Source organism: Amblyomma maculatum, chromosome 11 (genome assembly GCF_055883805.1).
Source record: "Amblyomma maculatum isolate TAMU_Amacu chromosome 11, ASM5588380v1, whole genome shotgun sequence".
Classification (NCBI taxonomy): Eukaryota; Metazoa; Arthropoda; class Arachnida; order Ixodida; family Ixodidae; genus Amblyomma; species Amblyomma maculatum.
In genome coordinates this window covers 57,380,170-57,397,690 of record NC_139354.1, presented here as the reverse complement: position 1 = coordinate 57,397,690, position 17,521 = coordinate 57,380,170, and the positions used below count along the sequence as shown (strand labels likewise).

The window sequence follows — 17,521 nt, the reverse complement described above, 5'->3', positions numbered from 1 at the left end:
GGTATGATCTGGATCAGATTCCATTAGAATATGCTGTGGAAGTGAGGAATCGATTTCAAGAATTAGATCTAGAAGACAAAGAGCCCGAAGAGATGTGGACTGATGTTCGTAATATAATACAAGAAGTTGCTACTAAGGTAGTTCCAAAGCAAAAGAAATGCAAAAAAGCAAACTGGTTATCTGAAGAGGCTTTGCAAATAGCTGAGGAAAGGAGGATGGCAAAAGGTATGGGGGAAAGAGAAAGATACAAGGTTCTCAATGCGGATTTTCAGAAAATAGCAAGGAGAGATAAGAATGCCTTCCTGAACATACAGTGTCAAGCAGTTGAGGACAACAGCCAATTAAGGAACACAAGAGCTCTGTATAAGACAATCAAAGATATCAAAGGAAGCTTCTGTGCTAAGCTGGGTGTGATAAAGGACAAACGAGGCAAGGACCTCACTGAAGCCTCAGAGATAAAGAAGACGTGGCAGGAATACACAGAAGAACTGTACAAGAAGGACCCGGATGTGCAAACCCAAAGAAAGGCAGTGCCAAAGATTGTTCCAACTACCGCACGATCGCGCTTATTTCGCATGCTAGCAAGGTGATGTTAAAAATCCTGCAAGGTAGGCTGCAACAGTATGTGAATCGGGAGCTTCCGGACGTGCAAGCTGGGTTTCGCAAGGGCAGAGGAACTAGAGACCAAATTGCCAACCTTCGCTGGATCATGGAAAAAGCAAGAGAGTTCCAGAAACCCATTTACTTCTGCTTTATTGATTATGCGAAAGCGTTTGACTGCGTAGATCACAGCAGATTGTGGCAAGCTCTCCAAGAGATGGGAGTTCCAATTCACCTCATCTGTCTCCTCAGGAACCTTTATGAAGGGCAAGAGGCCACAGTCAGAACTGGGCATGGTCTTACTGATTGGTTTCCGATTGAGAAAGGGGTGAGGCAAGGCTGCATAGTGTCGCCCTGCCTATTTAACCTATATGCAGAGTGCATCATGAGGAAGGCCGGTCTGGACGAGTCTTCAGCTGGAGTGAAGATTGCTGGAAAACGTATCAACAACCTTAGATATGCGGATGATACCACTTTAATGGCAGAAAGTGAAGTGGAACTCAAGAGACTTCTGATGCGCGTACAAGAAGAGAGTGAGAAGTTTGGGCTTAAACTGAACATTAAAAAGACGAAGATCATGGCGTCTTGCCCTATCAAGTCCTGGAGCATCAATGGACAAGAAGTGGAAGCTGTGACAGATTTTCTGTTCTTGGGCGCCAAGATTACCTCGGAAGGAGACTGCAGCCATGAAATTGGGAGACGCCTGCTTCTGGGAAAGAGAGCAATGGTTAGCCTTGACCGCCTAGTAAAGAGCAGAGACATTAGTCTGCCAATCAAGATCCGTATAACCCGTGCTATGGTCTTTCCAGTTGTGATGTATGGATGCGAGAGTTGGACTGTGAAAAAGGCTGACCGCCGAAGAATTGACGCGTTTGAATTGTGGTGCTGGCGAAGACTCTTGAGAGTTCCTTGGACTGCCAGAAGATCAAATCAGTCGATATTGTCGACCATAAACCCTGACTGCTCATTGGAGGGTCAAATTCTAAAGTTAAAGCTCAGCTACTTTGGTCATCTGATGAGAAGAGAGGAGTCGCTGGAGAAAGATTTGATGTTGGGAAAGGTTGAGGGTCGCCGGAGAAGGGGTAGGCAGCGAACGCGATGGTTAGATGGCATTCTCGAGGCATTGCAGATGAAGCTATGTGATGTTAAGAAGATAGTGAAAGACCGGAAAGCGTGGCGTGACATGGTCCATAGGGTCACGAAGAGTCGGACACGACTGAACGCCTGAACTGAACTGATAACTCTAATTTTGGCATCTAACCTTTATATTTATATTTCTTGGCGGTGGTAATTCACGGATCTGCCAATGAAGCATGCATAAAAGATACACAATAGCTGATGCGATTCTAAGATATGGCCTATAAAAAAGTAAAGTAGCTTCTTTCTCATGTCACTCTTGTTGCAAGGTGCAGGAAATGTGCCATATTGATGAAGCTACGAGACCTTAGGTTTTATGACATATTTTATGTGCATCCGTCAAGGAGATTATTAAAACTTCTCTATGTCACGTCCTTGGCCCCCACACATTTATGTGCCAGGGGCATCGATGTGTTAAGCGCTGTTAGAAAGCTTGTACTGTTTTAAACGCTTTGCCGCCTCTTCCTCTTTGTTCTGGATATTCACCTGTACTAGGATGACGCCGGCTCATGCAGTGACCATCATGTGCCTCTTTTCCTCCTCTCCTCCACTACGCAGCGCCCGTGAAGTGAGGACCCTCGTGGCGCGCCCCCTCTGGGCGGCGCCCTGTCAGGCCCAAAGACGACGAGCGGCCGAGACCCATGGGGGCCCGGATTCTGTGGAGGGCCTTCTGGCTGGCCCTTCTGCTGCTCGCACTCGTAGCCATGCGCCCTGCCACTGGGAGACCCTGGACACGCAAGTGACACTAATACCATGGCGCTCCTATGCCGCACTGCATGATGCTGACTCTTTGCGTGTGAAAGTTAACTTTCCTTAAGGACACAGGCTTGATCAATACCCTTTAAAACTCATCTGTGTGTAATTATGTGCGTGTGAAAGTGTGCGACACCGATTCTCTTTTTTTCTCATTTATTTCCCCTTCCCCTCCCACACTCTGTCACCCTCATCCCTCAACCCTCATCAGGAGTAGCATGCTAGGCTTACCACCAGGCAGACATCTCCTGTTGCCATTAAAATCTCTCTCTCTCTCTCTTTGCGTGCTTCTTCAAGAGCGTTGCTCCTGAGCGCATATGCAACCATTCTCGCATTTAAGCTGCTCAACGGGGTAGAGTAGAGTTCCTCAAGAGAACCGCCATAGATAAAGCGCCTGCATTAGAGAAGAAGCTCGGGGAGGGGGATCGAATCATGAAGATGACGTCACATTCTAGGCAATATTAGATCTTCTCATAAATGCTGCGCTGCTTAGTTGTACACGGACAAAGGAACTGGACAAACGCTGAGGTTGTCCAGTTCCTTTGTCTGTGTGCAACTAAGCAGCGCAGCATTTATGAGATGTTCCAACTAGCCCAGTCCCAAGCACTTCTTAACAATATTCGATGTTGGCAATGACTGACATTGCATGTGACTCCCCATTCGAGGAGGGAGAGAGGAGTAGACAGAGGGACATGTTGGGCGTTCGCGGAGACATAAGGGTGATACATATGCATGTACAATATTTATGTCAAGTGACAGTTGCAAGTCGAGCGCCATGCTGTTTACAAAGTGGATTAACGCCTGCACTCTGTGTAGTCGTTATACCTTCCCACTCAAGGAAACGTGCTCTTCAGTGCATTTCGTTTTGCTAATATTATTTCTTTGTGTATGAAAATCGAGCTAATTAAGAATCATGGCCTTGTCTTTCCAAATTTGTTTTTATTTTTAAGATAACAGACGTTTGCCTGTTACAAATACTGTGCATAAGCGAGAAATTGTGGATACTTGTACAGCTGCTAGATATGGCAGTATTCATGACAGTGCAGCGCAAAATCATTTTACTTGTTTTAAAAATTATCTGTGTATAAGTCAGGAAAATTTCATGACATGCACCATTCCGAGATATTTCCGTATGTGAATTGCGTTGTTTTCAGTGTTGCTTTCAGGAAAATAATGTAATTTCATGACATGCATAATTCCGAGATATTTCCGTATGGGAATTACGTCGTTTTCAGTGTTGGCTGCTGACTGTCCTAAAAAAACATAAAAATTATTGCTTGCAATAAAACAGCTGCATCTTACACGCTTTATGGATTACTCTTGCCAAACTAACCTTTGATGAGTCTAAAATGAGTACATTAGCTATTGTTCACAAAAGCCATATTTTACTCAGAATAAGAACTTCAGAATAACGCAGTTGAAAGTTCTAGAATTGTCCGGAGAGATCACTAAGTTTAGGTGTTTTTTTGTGATTTTCTCATGGGAGTGAGAAGCGTTGAAGTCGGCTTTGAAGCGGAAAAGATTACAGGCCTATCTGCTTGTGGAAGCCTGATTGTGGGTAACATCGCAATCTGATACATTATAACCTTGAAAATGGGTTGGATCTGGACATCTCATGACCGCCGTGAGTGCGTTAATTGAGCTTTTTAAAGACAGCTAAAACAGTCCAAATAGTGAAAGCGATCAGCGTTTTTTTTTTTTTTTTGCCGCGCGTGTCCTCTCAGGCTTCCTGCCATATAAAGAACTGAGGGGAGAATGAAGTGGGTTTGTAACGATAAATCACCGATTGTAATGACAAGGCGACCTCTCATGCCGAAAACAAATATGCATTGAAAGAAAACCAAAAATACCGATGCCGACATCACCGGCCGATTTCACGACTAAAATGCACGCTCGTCAACAAACTTTCGACGGAAATCCTAGATTCTAATTGTAACCTCGACATTATGTTCAAAAAGCTACAGGAGCCGGTTCTTCTTATTACGGACACGGCGACTTTGAATAAAGCGGCATCATAATTTTTGAAACAATTTTTTCGTTCGCGCGCCTTTCTATAACGGACAGTTGGTAACATAGCGAGAAAAGCTAAATAATAATTTTTACTGCTATTTACTAGGATAGCCCTGTCTTCAGTCTCTCTATAATTGCATGTGGGTAAAGAAAAATCGCCAACAAATGGGCCACCCTCATCTAAATCGAAGCTTTACAGGTTAGCAAAGGGAGGGCAAAACGCAAATGTCATCAACGAGGGCCGATTTCGGGAGTAAATGCGTGCGCCACCGTTTTGAGCCTCGGATCTCGGCGACTATGCTACGGCTCCATTTACTTTCCGGTAAGCACTTCGCAAGTTCAAGTCTATTGGCGGGTAGACATTAAGGTAAAATTATACCCCGCTGATAAATGCGCCTTTTGCTGGCTGACATGGGAGGAAAACAGGTGGAAAGAGCCAGTCAGTTTAAGCGAAAGGTAATAGTAGAGAGTTATCAAATTTCCTTTAAAGCCACGATAATATGTCCACAGATATGTCATGCTGTCAAAACACGCAATGGGAAAAACCGGCGGGTGCATTTTGCGTGAGTACGAGAGGAAAAACAGGGATAGTACAGACGACTAACCCTGTAACCGAAGCCTGAAGATAAAATGCACGTGCAAGCTGCTCCTATTTATTTGAAAGCTTACATACTAGTTTCTCCAGCATTCACAAAACTGTCAAAACACAGTGCGTGGGGTGCATAATGCACAGTTCTCTCGCCTCGTGTCACTACTTTCTGCATTCGATCGCTTGGCTAAATGCGAACCACCATTTAGTTTAATTTAGTCAAATAATTGCTGAACGACTTTTATCGGCTGGATCTTGTAAAGTTTCGTTTGGTGTAGAGTGAAAATAAATGCTATGAGGAGCCATTCAGCACCCACGAAGGAGACTGCAGGGTCCAGCTGTGTCTCGGCAACAACACCGGATGGACGTTGCAACATGTCCTTAAATTTATTCTTTTTTTGCACCAGCATTCATAATAGCGAATGAGTATTAATCATCTTATTACATAAAGTCGGTTCGTACTGAATTCAATCAATAAAAAGTCACGGTTTGATTTGCAAGATGAATTTGTATTAGCGGCAATGTGCAGCGGGTTCTCTTAAGGCGATAAGGAACTAAGTGCACTATGAACTGGGGTGGTAGTGCTGCTCTAAACTTATTTCCTTGCTCCAGCTTGTTTCAAAACGCACTGCCGCTTCACAACTGCTTCAAACACTGGATAACGCGATGTTCTGCCATCATGTTTAGTAAAGCATGAACTTTTGCCGCACAGTGGGCCATTGCATGGCGTACAGAAAATGTGATGCAATATGCAATTCAATTAAGTGACCATGAGAAGGACATCAGGACGGTGGCATGCTGTGTACACCATGTCCACGCTATAGAGGCTGCCATAGTATGAATAAAGGCAGTACACTTCGAAGGTGCTAATCACTAGAAGTGTTCTCAAGAGTGTTGGAAAACCATGTAAGGCCTATCGCAAACATGTTGAAATTGAGGAGTCCCTATCATCGCTCAAACGAAAATATGAAGAGCTGCAGGAAGAAAAGGCTACCTTTCGGTGCCGTCTATCTTCCCTGGCGGCACTACTGACGTAAGTCTCAGTGCCTAAGAATTTATCGCAAAGGCATAGGACGATAAAGAATATGTGCAAGATAGAGAGCAGAAATGTGCTAATCATTGATGTGAGCTCCAAGCTAGTGGCAGTATTTGAATGAATTAAAGTGGTAGGCTCCATGTTTTAATCTATTAGGGTAAATTGGTCGAAAGCGTTTAGTCAAACTTGATTTTCAGAGAGGAAATATAGAAGCCAGCATTCTGCTTGCTGATAGTCGGTCCCAATTATTGTTCTTCAGGTCTTTTGTGCTATCTTAAACGCCTGTACGTGTTTTCACTCTTTCTTGTTTTGTCAGAGAGGCATGCATAGCCAGAAAAGCATTTAACCTTGAATAGAAAGGAATGGGATTGTAATTTTTACTATGTTAGGAACATAAAATTACAATTATTAAAAGCATTTGATCGTAGAAACATACTCCCAAACATAACTAGAATGCTCCAAAACTATTCTCTCATTGCTCCAAAGCTGCTCCAAGATGAAGGCGCAAAGCAAGGCACCCATGTGCTGTGAGATGTGAGAACCCTCTACGGCGTCTCTCGTAGCCTGAGTCGCATTCGGACGTTAAACTACATAAACCACAACCAAAATAGCATTATTACTGCTGCCTGAGCTGCTTCGAAATGCCCGAGTCTGCTTCCAACCCTACATGAAATTGCGGTTGCGCAAGGCTGCTTAGGTGCAATAATATGAAAACATTTCTCTTACTGCTGCAGATTGTGTTATGTATTCGTTTCTTTATGAGCTGCTTCCAACCCTACATGAAATTGCGGTTGCGCAAGGCTGCTTAGGTGCAATAATACGAAAATATTTCTCTTACTGCTGCTGATTGTGTTATGTATTCGTTTCTTTATGAGCTTGTTGATTAACAAAATATTGTAATTAATTAACTTACTCAACGAGTAATTAACTAATTCACCTAAATGATACAGTAGACAACTGATCTCTAAGTAGTTAAGTAATAAAAGTAATTAATTCGTTCAGTCAATTATTGAATCGAATTAGTAATGTGAATTATTAGCTATGTAAGTAATGAAGTAATCTACTAAAATGTTTAAAGACTGATCAATTTCTAAGCAACTCACTAATTCAGAAATTTATATAGTTGAATCAATGAATTATTTAAGCAATTAATAATAATTTATGTTACTTAAATTACTGTTACTATTTACATAATTATTCAACCAACTCATATATTGTTTACCCATGAAATGGATGATTGTCAGTTCTGGCAGGCGCACTGTGATGACAGAATCTGTCCACACATCCGGTTCACACCATTAATGAGACAAGGAATGCTTTGGCATTATGAATGAAATTCGGGTAACTAGCAAATAGCTTCAGAGTGCTATAGCCGTATTAAATACCTACTGACAGCTTAGCCTGACCGTCTTTATTCTGTGAAATCGCATGCCGGCGTGCTCATAGGTCAACGGTACGTCCTTCGCAACGCAGGCTCGCTGGGACTGCTCGAGAAATGCATGCCGGACCTGGGCTGCTTCCGAAGCGGCGGTCACTGGTTCCACCTGCTTTACCGGCCGGTGTCTTTGCTGCCCGACGACCGGCATCTGGTCAACACCACTTTCCTGTTGTTCACGCGCGAAAACGCTGTGATACAAGAGTTCCTAGAACCAAGTGCCGAGCACCTGCTTCATCGTACCGTGTTCCAGCCGAACAAGCCCACAAAGATCATCGTCCACGGCTTCATGGACAACATCATCGTCGGCAAATGGCTCTTCGTGAGTGGCGCGTTCCTAAACTGCACTCTTGCACGAATCTCGAAGGGAACATTAAGAAAGTTCGAATAGACTGTAAAGGTATGCATCCAGACGTCAAGCAGAGCATATGCTGAGTCTTCCACGAGCTTCAATTTTCGGGGAGGATGTATGGAATGTAAACGCATCAGCAGTAGATAGAGAAGCTAATAGTTCCAGTACATAAAGGCATGATAAAAAGATTCTACCAGCCACCGGAAAAATCGAAACAATATAGCTGAGTTCATGGGAGCGCAGTAGTCGAAAATTACAATGCAAAGAACAGGACAGGAGAATGCCTAACGCACGAACTAACCAAGGTTGCCATTTCATTCTAGAGGCAAAGTAGCGCTCATCACTGTTTAAATTAAAGAAAGATGGTAACGAACGTCATCCATTAATCGATGATATTAATCGATGGAGCATTAGAGCGCCTCAGCACTGACAAGCGACTTGGCAACGATGTTAAGCATCACGTGTTAGCTCCTCTGCGCCTGGGCATCTTGCAAAGATGATGCGCGTCATGTCGGAGGCTATGGCACTCTGAAGAGCGCGGTCACGCCTTCTCGTGTTCCTACTAAGTGTGAAGCAACATAGACATCGAAATAACAAGCTCTGAATGAACATGATTGTTTCATCAGATGCGTGTGTATTGAAGTCTGCCGTGGTCAGTGCGGCTGTATCTGCATTGTATCTTGGTAACGCGATACCTGGAAGTTTTTATTGTGAACTTACGATATCGAATCCTTCTCCCATACCCAGGATATGAAGGATCGCTTCCTGGAAACCATGGACTGCAACGTGATAGTGGTGGACTGGCGAGGAGGCAACATCCTTCCTTACAGCCAAGCCACTGCAAACAGCAGGGTTGTCGGGGCCGAGATTGCCTTCCTAGTCAAGACGATTGAGGTACTCTTAACTATTTTCGTGAATAGCTATCCTTTCGCTTGTTCTACCTTGTTCCTACAGGGTTACAGGGAAGTTTAAGTAGTAAACATTATTTTATAAAATATTTCTGTGGTAGAGATTGGAGGTAAAGGATAAAAAGAAGAAAACCGTTTGGTGAATCGCCGGCAATCGTCGTATTTTAGCTCCCTTCAAATATTGTTGCCTTGCAAAGGAAAAATATTTACTGCAAGCAGTAGAAAGTAAGTTGTCTTGAGTCACGGCTTTGATAGAAATGACCACTGTACAAAGAATATTTTGAAAGCAGTGATTTACCAGTAAACAACGAACGTTAATGGAGTCAACGATTGTAAACGTAATGATATTGCTACGGTTTTCCGTCACAAAGGAGGCTCTACGGTATGTGTGTTTCGGTACGCTTTCCTGGACATATGTTTATGCTACTATCCAGATACGTCAGATAGCACGTCGGTGAATATTCGAGTCGAATTTGAAGGCTTTGCATGCATCAAAGCCTAGAATTTAAAATTGTGATTAAAATGGGCACTTGTCTATGGTCATCTATTTGGACGACATCTTGCCGCGCGTTCGTAGGCGCCGCATTTCCGTTGACGGGAGCGGGGTTACTCGGGTGGGAAAGGGCGTTGTTGGGCGCCGTCTCCGAGCTTTCGATAGAATTGTGAGCGCAACGCGTGAACTTTCACCTCTTTCATCTGTATAGATCCATCATCGTCATCATCATCGCTGACTGCTGCTCGGAGCGTCGCGCGCTGTGTGCCAGCTGGTTCTGGTTCTGTCGCCGCCGCCAGCAAGACGAGCAACGGGGTTATGATCCCTTTGAACGTGCACGCGTGCGCCAGCCTGATGATTCTGCACTGCCCTACTCAGACTTTTACCGGCGTTCTTCCTCTCCTCCGAATTCCACCAATGTTTCACGGCCCTCGCGTCCTTCCCGACGCCGATCCCCTTCGCCTTTTCGCCGCACGTCACCGCTTCGTCCTGCCTCGCAACCCTTCCAACCTATAACGGAAAACTAACCGAAGCAGTTTTTGGAGGGAAAGCTGCTTCGAGTTCGAAATCTACAATTCCTCCTGGGCGACCGTCGAATATGTTAGTAGTGATTGTTGAAGGATTGTACGCTGAGGCCCTCATCGACACCGGCGCTGCTTATTCCGTCATGCATTTCTCTCTGTGTTCTCATCTGCGCAAATTTATAACGCCATACATCGGTCCGCCACTTCGTGGAGCTAATGAAACTCTTATGAAACCCACCGGCCAATGCACAGCACGTGTCCTCGTCGATAACCAGCGGCATCATATCGAATTTATTGTGCTCCCCACGTGCGTTCATCTCATGATCTTGGGGTGGGATTTCTTATCGTCGGCGTCCGCCCTCATCTCTTGCCGTGAGCGCCTTATTCATCTTGCGGACCCCGATATATTACCGACTTCTGATTGTTCACCACCACACGTGTTCGCAGCAGTTGATTTCGTTTTGCCCCCAGGACGCGAGCAGCTGATCATCGTGGCATTGGACTACCCTCTCGATGGCGAAGCCTTTGTTATGCCCGCTCCTCGGTGGACCTCCGACGGCCTAGCTCTTGCCTCGTGCCTCACCTCCTTCACCCGTGGTTGCGCGGTCGTTGCGGCCCTTAATACAACTCTCCAGCCGTTCTTACTGCCCAGAGGAGCCACAGTTGGGTTTATTTTTGACTGCGATCCCGTTCCCCTCAACACACTTTCCAGCGCACCACCGCCTCCTGCCAAGCCTCCATTTCCGACATCCTCTGCGCTCGCAGCCGCCATCAGCCCTGACCTTACATCCGAGCAGTCCACAGCTCTGCTAGACGTCCTCCTGCGGCACCTTATCACACACATCAAAAGACACAGTCTTTTGATGTGTGCGCCTCAGCGTTGGGGAAGACCTCCGTCACCTCTCATCGCATAGAGACGGACGGCTCTGCTATTGTTCGACGAAGGCCGTATCGCGTTTCAGCAGCAGAACGCAAAGTCACTGAGAAGAAAGTTGCTGACATGCTTGCTCGAAATGTCATCCGACCATCCACGAGCTCTTGGTCCTCACCTGTGGTCCTCGTTCGCAAGAAAGATGGTTCAGTCCGCTTCTGCGTGGATTACCGGGCACTTAACAAGATCACGCGCAAGGATGTTTACCCTTTGCCTCGTATTGATGACGCATTAGACTGTCTCCAAGGCGCTGAGTATTTCTCCAGTCTCGACCTCCGCTCGGGATACTGGCAAATTCCTATGCACGATGCAGACAAGGACAAGACTGCCTTTTCTACCCCCGACGGTCTCTACGAATTTAACGTGATGCCTTTCGGACTCTGCAATGCGCCGGCCACCTTTGAGCGCATGATTGATACCGTGCTTCGCGGCATAAAATGGAAAACATGCCTATGTTATCTCGACGACATCATTGCCTTCTCGTCAAACTTCACTCAGCACTTACAGCGTCTCACTGATGTCCTCACGTCCCTTGCCCAGGCGGGGCTTCAGCTGAATACCAAGAAGTGCCACTTTGCCAGTAAGACCATCAAAGTACTCGGCCATGTCGTCAGTAAGGCAGGAATCCAGCCTGATCCCGAAAAAATTAAGGCTGTCGTTAATTTTCCTCGGCCCCAACGTCAGAAAGATCTTCGCAGCTTCCTTGGCTTAGCCTCCTACTTCCGCCGTTTTATTCGGAACTTTGCAACAATTGCTGCCCCGTTACACAAGCTCGTGTCTTCCGAAGTGTTTTACACCTGGTCCACTGAATGTGAAGACGCCTTCAAAGCTCTCAAGCAGGTGCTCACTTCCACTCCTGTGCTTCGCCATTTTGACGCTGACGCGCCCACCATACTTCACACAGATGTCAGTGGCCACGGTATTGGCGCGGTTCTCTTGCAACGCAATGCAGTGTCTGAAGAGCAAGTCATCGCATACGCCAGTCGTACGCTTACTGCAGCTGAGTGTAACTATACTATTACCGAGCAAGAGTGCCTCGCCGTTGTTTGGTCGGTTCAAAAATTTCGACCTTATTTGTATGGCCGCCACTTCACCATTGTCACAGACCATCATGCACTCTGTTGGCTGTCATCGCTGAAGAACTTATCGGGTCGACTGGGTCGCTGGGTACTACGTCTTCAAGAATACACCTTCACCATCACTTATAAATCTGGGCGAAAACACCTCGACGCTGACGCCCTCTCCCGCTGCCCATTGCTACCTACTGACGCGGCCCCACATACGGTCTCCTCTCCCAGCTGCCATCCGAGTCAGCCTTCTGCTGGCCACCTGAATGTTGCACCCATCGCTATAGCTCCACTCGAGAACAATGCTGATTTCTCGTCCCTGCAGCTGACTGACCCTTACTGCCGCACAATCATCCCTCGCCTCCGTGGAGAATCAGTTGTCCCAAACAGTCGCTTGCGCCGTCAGCTTCGTCTGTTCCGATTTCACCATGGAACACTTTACCGCGACGTTTATCACCCTACGGGTCAACGCTGGGTACTCGTTGCCCCTCGCTCCCTTCGTTTTAAAATTATGGAGGATTACCACGACGACCCCACTGCTGGACATTTAGGCCACTTTAAAACTTACGACCGTATCAAGAGCCGCTACTTCTGGCCTGGGCTTTCTGCCAGCGTCGCCAAATACATTTCATCATGTCCGTCTTGCCAGCATCACAAGCGTTCAACATCCCCTCCTGCTGGCCTACTGCAACCTCTACCTTGCCCATCTGTGCCGTTTGACACGGTCGCCATTGACTTGTTTGGTCCTCTCCCTTTGACGTCAGACGGCAACCGTTTTGTTGTCACTGCCATCGACCATCTAACGCGGTACGCTGAAACCGCACCTCTTCGCTCCGGTGCCGCCTCTGAAGTCGCCGATTTTTTCCTGCTGGTTGGTTGTACAACTTTTAATTCCATCAGAAACGGGGAGTCGTGCGCCCGCGGATTAGAGGCTGGCAGGTAGCCCTTGGCTTCTTGCGGCCTCTTCCGCCAGATGGACGGTGCGGTGCTGGATCGCAGGGTCCGCGCTTCGCAGCAGGGTATCCCAGGCTTCTCTACTTGTAATATTTTGCCCTATCCCTGGAGATTGTGGGCACTCCCAAATTATGTGGTCGAGGGTCCCTCTCGCCCCACAGTGCTTGCAGAGATCATTGTCCCTAAAGTCTGGTAGCGCGTGAAACGCCCAGACCGGGTTCATGAACGTATTAGTTTGTAGCCGCCTCCACGCGACAGCTTCTCTATTATTAAGTCTAACATCTGGCGGGGGTACCAGTCTACGTCCCAATTTATAATGGTCGATGATTTCTCCGTAATTTTGCAGACGCTCGTCGTATGCCCAGTGTTCGGGGGGCTCGACGGCTACCCGGAAGTCGAGAGCTCGGGCTAGCTCGTGAGCCGCCTCGTTACCAGGGACGGCAGCGTGAGCGGGTGTCCAAATCAACTGAATTTTCCTATTTATCGTTCTTTGGGTGAGGATTTTGGCCGCCTCCGGCGATATCCTCCCCTTCCCAAAATTTTGAATGGCAGTTTTGCTGTCGCTACTTATGAACTCTGCTTCTGTTCCTACGCAAGCTAGCGCAATCGCAACTTCCTCCGCAATCTCTATGTTGCGGCCTCTGATGGCTGCCGCGGATACCGGTGCCCCTCGGCCATCGACTACCGAAGCTACCGCCGCACCTGTTCTGCCACTTGCCGCATCAACATAGACTACTTCCTTTGCTCCCATGTTCTTGAACCGTCGCTCTAGGGCTTCAGCTCGTTTGGCCCTTCTTTCGACATTAAATTCTGGATGCATATTCCTAGGGAAGGGGGGGACTACCAAGGCATTCCTGATTTCACTATTAATTGTGACTTTTTTTTGAACTCCCCTGTCTGGGTTGAGGCCTACTTTTGCAAGGATTACCCTGCCCGTCTCGGTCGTGCTTAGTCTCTCTAATTGGGAGACTCGCACTGCCTCCGCCAATTCTGCCCACGTGTTATGCACCCCGAGTTCAAGCAGTCGTTCGCTCGAGGTACCCATGGGCAGTCCTAGCGCCTTCTTAACGCATCTTCGAATCAGGCAGTCTAACTTCTCTTTTTCGCCGGCCTTGATGTCCAGGTAGGGCGGGGCGTAACTGATTCTGTTTATTACGTATGCCTGGATTAGTTTTAGTAAATTTCTCTCCTTGAGGCCTCTTCCTTTAGTGGCGACCCTCCTCAAGAGCCCGAGGGTTTGCATCGCGTAACTTTCTAATTTTTTCAGGACCTCTCCGTTGTGACCGTGGGATTGAATGACCATCCCCAAAATCCTGATCTGATCTACTTTTGGCACCGGTTTGCCCTCCACCTGATTATGAAACTCCCCGCTATTCTTGCAGCGGAGGTACTTCGGGTTATAAACGAACATCTCAGATATATGCGGGGAGCACGAAAGTCCCCTTTTAGCCGCGTAATCGACAATGATGTCGGTCGCTGCTTGCAGGCGTTCCTCCGTACTTGCATCGCTCCCATGGTTAATCCAGAGGTTAATATCGTCCGCATACATGCTAAAATTTAGCCCCTTGATTTGGTTAAGTTTACCCGGGAGGCCTCTCATTGCCACGTTGAATAGAAAAGGCGATAGCACTGAGCCCTGCGGTGTGCCTTTGCTTCCTAACTCTATCGTAGGAGATTCTAAATTTTGAAATATCATGCAGGCTTTTCTGCCCGATAAGAAGTCTTTTATGTAGTTGTACGTTCTCTCCCCTACTCCGAGCACTTCGAGCCCTTCGAGAATAGCCTCGTGCCTGACATTGTCGAAGGCCTTGGTGAGGTCTAGGCCCAGGATCACTTTGGCGTCTCTCGATCGCGAGTCTGATATCATGCTTTAGTCGGAGCATTACGTCCTGCGTGCACAAGTGTGGTCGGAAACCGACCATTTCGTGCGGCCACAGGTTGCTTTGCTCCATAAAGCACGTTAATCTTGTCTGTATTACGTGCTCCAGCAACTTCCCTACGCATGAGGTTAGGGAAATCGGTCTCAAATTTTCCAATTGCGGGGGTTTTCCCGGTTTGGATATTAGTATTATGTTTGCCGTTTTCCACTGATCTGGCAACTGGCTCGTTTCCGAAACTTTTCCAATGAATTCCGTTAGTAGACTAATAGAGTCATCGTCTAGATTCCTTAGCATTTTATTGGTGATCCCATCGGGGCCCGGGGCTGATTTAGTTTTTAGTCTTACAATTTCCGCCCTTACCTCTGCCTCCGTGATGGGGGCGTCAAGCGTCTCATTGGGTGTGCCACCGTAGCTCGGGAGTGGGGAACGCTGGTTGTCTGCAACATACGTTTTTACTAACTTATTCATAAACGCCGCATCGTCTCCTTCAAAGGCGTGCCTGACTTTTGCCAGTCTTATTCCCGATTGAGTTTTTGAATTTGTTGGGTCCAGCAGATGCCGGAGCATGCCCCACGTTTTGGAGAGATTCATGCCTCCCTCCATTTCGTCGCATCTGCTGAGCCAGTTTTGTTCGCACAGTTTGATCGCGTAGCTTTCAATTTCCTTGTTATGCCTCGCGATTCGTCTTCTAAGATTCTTGTTCCACTTTTGTTTCTTCAGCCTGCGTTCCATGCTTTGTTTAGCGTCCCACATGTGGAGCAGTCGGCTATCTGCTATACCAGGAGCGTCGTCTCCTACCAGCGTCTTTGTCGCCTCACCAACGCGGCGTTTGAGTGCCTCCGTCCATTTTTTCCTGCGTGCGATAGTTTTGCGTCATGGTGCTCCTCGTATTATCATTAGCGACCGTGGAAAGACATTTCTTTCTCAAGTCCTTGAGGAAGTACTGCGCGCAGCCAACACCGTCCATAAGACTTGTTCTAGCTGCCACCCTCAGACCAACGGACTCATCGAGCGGTATCATCGCACTTTGTCCGACATGATATCCATGTATATCGCTCCTGATCACCGGAACTGGGACAACGTTTTACCTTTCGTCACCTACGCCTACAATTCCGCTGTTCAGCGCACTACTGGTTATAGCCCTTTCTGTTTAGTTTATGGCCGTCAACCATCGACAGTACTGGACACTACTTTCTTCTCTGCTCCCTCTACGTCTGAATCTCTGGGCGAAGAGTTTGCCACTCGTATGGCCCAGTGTCGCCAACTTGCCCGTTTGAACACTGAAGATGCTCAACAAGAACGCAAAGCCCTGTATGATCAACGCCATCAAACTCCCTCCTTTTACCCCGGTGATGAAGTTCTCCTGTGGACACCAATCCGCATTCCTGGCCTGTGTGAGAAGTTTCTCCATCGTTACATTGGCCCTTATACAGTACTCCAACAAACGTCTCCGGTGAACTATCGCGTTATTCCCTCGCACACCGTCGCAGATCGACGTCGTCGCTCCGAAGAGATCGTCCACGTCTCGCGCATGAAGCCCTATGCCCGTCGTCCCTCATCCCTGTAATCAGCGATCAGGGTGGCCGCTCTTTTGTCGGGGGGATTTGTGTGAGCGCAACGCGTGAACATTCACCTCTTTCATCTGTATAGATTCATCATCGTCATCATCATCGCTGACTGCTGCACGGAGCGTCGCGCGCTGTGTGCCAGCTGGTTCTGGAATAGAACAGACGTTTTGTGCATGTGCTGTTCCACAGAATAAATCACAAAATATTGCTCAAAACGTTATTCACTATGGATATAGAGGCGTCGCACTAGACCTCTTAAAAAGTTACTTAACTGAAATATACCAAGACGTTAGCATCAATAGAAAATTATCTTCATTAAGAAAGATCCGGCATGATGTACCCCAGGGAAGTGTTTTAGGGCCTTTTATTCTTAACGTTTACATAAATGATATCGTGAACATTGATAATACAATCCAATACATTATTTATGCAGATGTCACAAATTTATTCTTCTCAGGAACAGTTGCCAACGACCATGTAAAGGAAGCCTTTATAACTTTGAGCAAATTACATTCATTGTCACTGAGAAATTCCTCAGTAATAAACTATGCAAAATCTAAGGCTGTTCTTTTCCGTTCCAAAACAACAAGATATTGTTTAACCAACGCTTTGATGTCAAATCATTTTAAAATCGAAATACGTTCGGCAGTGAAAACACTAGGTGCTTTCTTCCATGAATATATGTTTTGGGATTCTCATACCGTTTATCTACGTACTGAACTCTGTAGGGCTCTAAAAATTTTAAGAAAATGTCAACAGCTGCTGCCTCCACCATTAATGCGCCTTGTACAAATCACTATTTCAATCACAAGTACAATATTGTCATCTAGTTTGGAGTAATGGTAAAAAAACAATCGCTACATAAGTTGCAGATTTTGCAGAAGAATGCCCTGCACGCCGTAGTAAATTTGCAATATAATCAATCAAATCAGTTTATTCAAACATTTTACGATGCTTAGGGACACAGTGCTCACAGTGCCGTTTCATTTAAAAAAAATACAAGGCTATAAAAATAGTTCTCCTCTATGAATATCACCTTCTAGCGTCATCTAATCATGAGCTACGAAGCATATAACCAACTTAACTAACACTGCTAACTTGAAGGAAATCACCTCGTCTGGCACGTATCTCTACCCCGTACTAAATACGGTCCACAGATGCTGCAGCCTAGCCTTCCGCGTGTACTTAAGTTTAACCGCGCATTAGAACAACTTCGTCTATTATCGAAGAATGTTTTGCATGCAATGTTTCAGTTCAAGTCAGGCGTTCAGTCGTGTCCGACTC

At 46.5% G+C, this 17,521-nt stretch overlaps 1 protein-coding gene across 1 annotated transcript in view; it reads left to right on the top strand.

The window, feature by feature from the left end:
• The first annotated feature begins 2,297 nt into the window (after positions 1–2,297).
• The window catches only part of LOC146173846 (pancreatic lipase-related protein 2-like), a 30,197-nt gene continuing 14,973 nt past the window's right edge, over positions 2,298–17,521 (top strand). Inside the window, exons 1-3 of the mRNA XM_084583290.1 lie at positions 2,298–2,472; positions 7,599–7,882; positions 8,660–8,806. Coding sequence (XP_084439416.1) covers positions 2,379–2,472; positions 7,599–7,882; positions 8,660–8,806 — 525 coding nt within the window. The 5' untranslated portion in view covers positions 2,298–2,378. The remainder of the gene's footprint in view (positions 2,473–7,598; positions 7,883–8,659; positions 8,807–17,521) is intronic.